This window comes from Solanum tuberosum, unplaced genomic scaffold (genome assembly GCF_000226075.1).
Source record: "Solanum tuberosum cultivar DM 1-3 516 R44 unplaced genomic scaffold, SolTub_3.0 scf00172, whole genome shotgun sequence".
NCBI classification, from domain to species: Eukaryota; Viridiplantae; Streptophyta; class Magnoliopsida; order Solanales; family Solanaceae; genus Solanum; species Solanum tuberosum.
Genome location: NW_006239095.1, coordinates 280,048 through 287,864, shown reverse-complemented (window position 1 = coordinate 287,864; position 7,817 = coordinate 280,048). Strand labels below are relative to the sequence as shown.

The window sequence follows — 7,817 nt, the reverse complement described above, 5'->3', positions numbered from 1 at the left end:
GAAGTTTTTTTGAAAGTGCTTTAATCTGAACTTTTGTATAATTTGCAGAGTGAGGCTGTAAGAGTTTTTTCTTCCATCACAACCTCACATATCACATATGTTTCAAAATATGGTTTTATTCTCACAGACCAAATTTGATAGTTTTCGTCTGTGAAAATTTGTGGGGCATTCAAAGAGAGACAGTTGCTTGCCATTATTTTGGTTAAAAAATGATTTAGAAAAGCCTGTGCGTTGAAAAATGCACGGGTTGAAAAAGTAGCCCTGATGGGTTAAAATGGGTAGCCTTGACGGGTTAAAAAGGTAGCCCTTACAGGTTAAAAATGTATGGTAGTTCTTTGGAAGATTTCACAGATCCCTTAAGATCAATGAAGCTCTTGATACCACTGTTGGTGTTTTTTAAAAATGGGGGCAGCACAAAAAGATTGAAAATGTCTCTCAATGGATTGAAATGACTTTCAATAGCTTTCAATAATTTTATTAAGCATTGAGGGCTTTAAATAGCCAACATAGAACACATAATCTGCATAATTTAAAATTTAAACAACCTAAAATATCTCAACAACATAAACAAACTAACTAAAATTCAAAATTCAAATTTATTCAAACTAAATAACTTATTTTGTTAAAAGTTACTGCAGTAACTAAAAGCAAACTTCAACAGTTTCCCCTGCGTACTCATGTTCAGTGTCTGTGCTATACCAGCTAGGTTCATCCTCAATATCCAGTAACAACTTCAAAATCATTGCAAAACATCTGTTTGTAAAGAAGGGTAACTTCTTCATCATCCCCGGAGCCTTTTTCTTCGCCTCAACCAAAGTTAACACGAACTCAACTGCCAAGTGCTTTGTCTTCTCTTTCACACTCTTATCCTCAGCTATCTCAAACATGTCACTCACTACATCCACAAGCTGCCTCCTGAAGAACCTAGGCTCTTTCTTTGCCAACTCAATAAAAAGATTTAGCATGTTTTGTGCAGCATCATTTCTCACTGCGTCAGTCAGCGCCCTCAGCATAGCTGGCAATAGATTCTGAAACCACTCCCTATCATTTGAACTGGGGAGGTACAGAATGAATCAGACTGCAGTGGTCAGAACCCCGACCCTCACTTGAGGATCAAGGGTATCATCATTCAGTGTATTTAGGAAAACTGGGAACGAGATCATTATATCAGGGACTAATGTTTGGCAAACGACTTCAGAAAATCCAGAGAAGATTAAGAAAAAAGAGTCTCTTAACGTGTTTGAATTGGAATTAACACATTCGTGTAAGAAAGGCAACAATTCAGGCCAGCTATCAGATGGTAGAAATAGGTTCGAAAAGCTGTAGCATAAGTGCTTGATGATGGATTCTGATTCTTCGAGCATTATACGAACAACAAGGATACACTTGATGGTGGATTGAGTTGATGAACTTAGATTGTTCCAAATGCACCCCTCACCATCACCAACAAGCAATTCATAAAGGATTTTAGCACATTTTTCACGGAAATCAGAGTTTTGAGAAGAACTGAGAAAGTCAGAAAGCTTAAGAGCAAGGGAGTCAGGATCCTTGAGCTTCATCATGTTCAATATTGAATCATTTTCCCCTGATCTCTCCATGTGATCGTAAATGAAAGTTTCAAATGGCTCGGATTCAGGTCCTAGAATCGCCTTCATCTGAGTCGACTCACTAATATCCATGGAGAGCTTCTTTTAGTCTTTTTTTTTTTCAATTTCCGAACAAAAAAACAAACTTGTTTTGGTTACTGGTACTTACCACTCTCTTCATTTAAGCATTTCGTTCCAAGAATTGTTTAAACAAGTAGAGTTGACTCTAACAAGAGTATTTTTTTTATATAAGAAGTCACAATGCTGTTGACATGATGCCTGCTTCCTGTCTGATATTCTGCAATTTATCTATTTATGTTATCTACTTTTGGATGAAAACACCAACACACTTCAACTTAATTTCTTCATACAACAACAACAACAACAACAACAACATACCCAGTGAAATCTCACTAAGTGTGCATACCGTATCACTACCTCGTGAAGGTAGAGAGGTTGTTTCTAAAACTCTCGACTCAAGTGCATCAAACTCAAGTAGTGGAAGAAAACAATGAATAAAGCATAACAGACAATACGAAAAGAATTATTGTAAGGTCTACAAGAAAGAAACAATACTAACAGCAAAATAGTGTGATAAACGAAATGCAATAAACAACATATGATAAACGAAGTACAATAAACAACATATGACAAGAACACGACTAGTACTGTGGCATACGCTAACAAGCCTAAGCTTTCACAGGGCAAGACAATACTCTTCCCCTACTAACCTTTTACCCTTATACGCGACCTCCGCTCTTTCCTATCTAGAGTCATGCCCTCGGTAATGTGAAGTTGCACCATGTCCTGTCTAATCACTTTCCCCAATACTTCTTTTGTCTACCTCTACCTCAACTGACATTTATATCCTCTAACTTTGGGTGTGCACATATAGGTACTTAAACTAGTATAAAATCAAATAAATAAACACATTCGCCTTACGTGGAGTCATACATGTCAATTTTGTGTCCTACATGGCGTTCTACATGTATTATGTCACATAGGACACGTTGTCTACTTGTTCAATTTTATACAAGTTTAAGTATCTATGTGTGCACTCCCAAAGTTGGAGGGTTTAGATGTCAGCTGAAACCATTTTAAAGGACATATTTAGACCATCTCCAACCCAACACCAAATCCTAAATTTGGTGTAAAATTTGGCGTTTTGATCTCCAACCCACACCAAATTTGGTGTGTGAATAGTGTTACACCAAATTTGGTGTAACATTATTCATCACACCAATTCACTTTTTGAATATTTTAATATTATTTCATTATACAAACTTTTAATTAAACATTATATAAATTGTATGTTTTAATTAAATCTCTTGTATATTTAATTATTTTTTATGTAATATTTTTATAATATTAATTTTAGATATAAAATTTAGCTTTTTTATAAATTAATTTTTCTATATATGACTTTTTTTTAAAATTAAACTTATGTTAATTCTACTATAAATTATAATTGGATATAACTACAATTAACCTTCACAAAAATTAAAAATGCAAACATTGCCCATTTTGAACTACGTAATGCATTAATAGAGCATTTATGGGAGCACCGTAGTGATCTTGAAAGTTGAATATTTATATAGAATTTAAAATACTTTTTCAATTATGTAATGTTTATTTAATTGTATTTTATTAATGATTTCACTTTTATTTGTATTATCCATTATTACGTATAATGTATAATATTTGCTAGCAATTTATATTATTTAAAAAATTATGGTACAAAATAATTTTATATTAAACGATTATAAAAGGAAATAATATGAATTATATATGGTGAATGTTTTAGAAAGAATTTGTTTTATGAAATAAGAAAATATAAATGAAATAATAATATAATAATGAATAGAGAGAAAAATATTCCTTTTTGATGTAAAATTTGGTGCAGTGGGTTGGAGTTGATTACACCAAATATAGTGTTGAAATTTGGTGTTTGGGTTGGAGATGCCCTTACATATTATGCATATCATATTTCATTCAACATATTGGTTAAAATTTTCTTGCGTGTATATCGAGTCGGACAATATATGACGTTATAAAATAATATCAATTATTAGAACAAAGCTTTGATAAACAATTACAAATGAAGAATAAAACATATATTTCTTTAAATGACCAATGTGGATTATGAACCTACTAAGTGAACTATCAAATTTTAAATATGGAGATACAAAGAAACATTTTTCATTCTTTAGTAGTGTTATGCTATATATATTCGGAAAAATCTTAATAGTTTGGTTGGTTGGTTACATGAACTTTCACATTATTGATGAGGGTTTGATTCCTCGTAATTCCCTCCTCATTTTCCCTTTCCCTTATACACAATATCTATAATATGGAAGAAAATTAATGTGTATAATTTTCATGATGTGATCAATTAAGATAAAGCAACAAGTATTAATCTTCTTGCCTTATTGATTGACCATTTCATGTATAAATTGAAAGATAAAAATAGCAATAGTTGATGTATAAATTTATGAAAATAGTGACCATTCAACTAAACAGATAATAAATTAAAATTGACTCATTCCTATAATATGGAGTCAGATAAATGGTCATTTGGTGCCACTGGCCAAGTGCTGGGTATTTTATTTATTTTTAAAAAAAGAATGGAGTTAGATAAATGTCAGTTTTTAGGAAGAATTGACAGAAAAAGTTAAGAAAAAAGTGCTTGAAAACCATATCACCGATGGTAACTTTATACAAGTTAAAGTGTTTATTTGTGCATATCCAAAGTTGGAGGACATAGATATCAGTTGAAGCAAAGTTAAAAGGCATATTTATGTATTATGGCAAAAATTAATGTACTAACATACACGAAAAATTGAGAAAATCATCTAATTCCTTTTGAATGGACCCTAAATGCTAAGAAAGTGGCGTGAATTATAGTATTGTTATCATTACAGAGGGTCCTGGAATGTTTTTGCAAAAAAGTTTCAACAATCCATATCACCAAAAAAATCATGTACTAACATACATGAAAAATTGAGAAAATTGCCTAATTCCTGTTGAGTGGACCCTAAATACTAAAAAATGGCATGGATCATGGTGAGACCATACATATTGTCCCCCCAGGACATTATGGAGGGTCTTGTAAAGGTTTTGAAAAAAAAAAGTGCTTGAAAATCATAGCTCCAAAAATTTCGTCACACATGAAAAACTGAGAAAGAGTGGCCCTAAATGCTAGAAAATATTGTGGATCGTGGTGAGGTTATACGTATTATTCCCCTAAGTCATTGCGGAAGGTCCTGTAAAGATTTTGGAAAAAAAAGTGTCTGAAAACCATATCACCAAAAAATTTATTGACTAACACTCGAAAAATTGAGAAAATTGCCCAATTTCAATTGAGTAGCCCCTGAATACTAAAAAAATGGTCTGTAAATGTTTTGGTATTTGATAAATCCCATGATTTCTGAGGCTCTTTCAAGAATCAATGTAGTCATTGCAAATATTGATCCAATTGTTCACCCCCATTTTGTGTCTCACACAAAGTTGTCTGAGTCTTCTCTTTGTTTAACTAAAAAACAAAGTAAGGTCAATGGCTATAAAAAAAAAAAAATCCATCACACTTAACATGACTCACCAAATGTAAAACAACTAAACTAGTTGATTAAAAAAGAATCCAACTTGCTCCCAAGTCTCTTGTTCAGGATAAGGCACAAGTACCCCTAGACTATGATCGAAATCTTAGAGAGACACTTTAATTGAAGTCCTATTACCCCTCGAACTCATTTTTTTTTATAATTTTGTACACCTTTTGGCTTACGTGGCACACTCTGTGACTCCACGTAGTTGAGGCATGTGGAAAATTTTTGGATGGCACGTAAGCCAAAAAGGTGTACGAAATTAAGAAAAAAATGGATTCGAGATAATAGGACCTTAGTTTAGTTAAGGTGTGTCTCTGGGTAGTTGTGCCTTAATGATTGTGCCTTATCCTTCATTAGTACTTTCTTACATTTTGAGTAAATAAATGAAAATACTCAGCAAGAAGTAATTCTTGTTCTCTCAGAGTTATCAAAGGTAATAGACTCTTGAGCCAACTTATTTCTATTGCATTATTGCATCTTGAACAAAAATTGAACAGTAACAACTATGTGTAATTAACATGATAAAACTGAATCTTTATACAATCAGTACTGAAATTTTGAGTTTAGTATGATTTTAATTATGACTTGCCTGTTGGTCAATAGTTTTGTAAGTTGAATCAGTTAATAGTATAAATTCAAACGAGTAAATCTGTACATACAAGTATCATCTTTTTTGGTTTTCTACCCGATGTTTGGGACCTGCTTTGGTCCCTGACTAATCTGAATTCATGCCAGGAAGTCCCAATTCGATGTTGCACCCGTGTCAGATTCTCCAAAAATACACTACTTTTGGAGAATCCGACACACACCTGTTAACACTTTTGAAGAGTCCGAGCAACATAGTTTTCTTTACAGAGAAAAAGAAAATCTCATGTTCCTGTTGTAAAGAGTTATAAACATATCAAAGAAATTCTGTTATAAGGTTGTAAATCTCATGTTTGGTCCTAAAATGTCTCTTTATTCTCAGGACACTTTGACGGGGAAACAAATGTCTGAAATAGAGAGGAGATTTCTTGATACTTTTTTGTTTTGGGCAACTCAAAAAGGGAGGATTAAGGATGGGAGATTGCTAGGACATGGAATGCAAGTCGGTGATACTTTTTCGGGGCCAAGGTCAGACTTATCTTCTGCAGAAGTCATAGAAGGTTATGAGTTTCTCCTATCACTGGTTCCAGGAAGATGGACTTTACCAAATGTATGCTGCCGGTTGTTTCATAAGTTCATCGAATACATCCTTCAGAATGTGATGGATCTTTTCATGAACAAGAATGAGCTGGACAAGTTTGTTCTTCTGAAGAAAGTTTAAAATATCTCAAAACCTTCCTCAATTTCATAAAAGATGCAAACATGGAACTAGAGAAATCCAGAATGCTCTTTGATCACGTGGAGGTTGTCACTCGGAATGCTGCTTACATTTGTTACCTATGTTATGTGGAAGAAATGGACAATGATCTGGCATCTGGTTTGAGACTTAAGATCTCTAACGTTTTGCGAGAGATCAACCCCATTGATCCCCGTGTTTCAGAAATCTATACTGGAGCTCTAAGAGGTTTAGTTAAATTCCAAATCCAGTACATCCGGGATGTGAAAGAATTTGTGGAAGGTTTTGTTCAGTTTCTCTTCAAGGATCTGTTGGAGTTATCAAATGGTGAGGCATATTCTTTGATGTTTCCTCTTATAAATGACCTTTACCATGCATCAAAGCAATTGGTAACTTTGCTCATTTATCCACCTGAAGATCTATGTGTCAATCAGGGGAAATTGAGTGACATTCTTACATGCATTGAAGGTCTTATTGCTGAGGTAGCATCTGCTGCTTACTCTTTCTCTGTTGATAAAGCAGCAGAAGTTAACTCGGTATTCGCAGACTTTGTTAAAAAAGATTGGCAGTGTCATGGAAGATGTAAAAGATGTCATTTTGGAAGCTCCATTATCATCACAGTGTAATTACCCCAGGACAAATGGATTAGGCTTTATTGATTCCCTCTTACGCTATCTGAAAGATCTGCTGCAAGACGGAAAGTGTGATTCTGTTGTCAAGCATCTTATCGCAGAATCTCAGGAGGAGTTATCTCTCCTAAGGTCCTGCATGGAGAAATTTGAGAAGAAAAAACATGAGTTTGAGGAGGTGAAGAAACATGATCTTTGGACAAAAGTCATATCTCTCGCATACCAGGCGGAATGCATTATTGATTGCCTGATTACCGGAGATTATCCTGTTTGGTATCTGCATTTGTTATGTAAGATCACAAACGAAACTAAGCTTGTCAAGGATCAGTTGGAAGAGTTCCATGCTACGATTGTGCGAGAAGTTGAAGTCCTTATCGAAGAACAAACACCAAATCCTGTCAGACAAGTAGTTGAGACTACACAACTTGATGAGGTAGTGGTAGGTTTTGATGAAGAGACTGACTTGCTAATCGACCGGCTCACTAGAGGACCAAAGGACTTGGATATTGTGTCTATTGTAGGGATGCCTGGTCTTGGAAAGACTACACTAGCAAAGAAAGTTTATCATGATGAGAACATACAACTTCATTTCGATGTCAAAGCTAAGTGCTGTGTTTCCCAAGCTTATGACAGGAGAAAGTTGCTGCTTGAAATCTTGAATCAAGTTAAAAGTTCCAAT

The 7,817-nt window shown here is 34.2% G+C and overlaps 1 protein-coding gene across 1 annotated transcript in view; it reads right to left on the bottom strand.

Moving 5' to 3' along the window:
- LOC102600836 (importin subunit beta-3-like) overlaps positions 1-1,013 on the bottom strand; it is a 4,696-nt gene extending 3,683 nt beyond the window's left edge. The window contains exon 1 of the mRNA XM_015311639.1: positions 654-1,013. Coding sequence (XP_015167125.1) covers positions 654-1,013 — 360 coding nt within the window. The remainder of the gene's footprint in view (positions 1-653) is intronic.
- Positions 1,014-7,817: the final 6,804 nt, after the last annotated feature.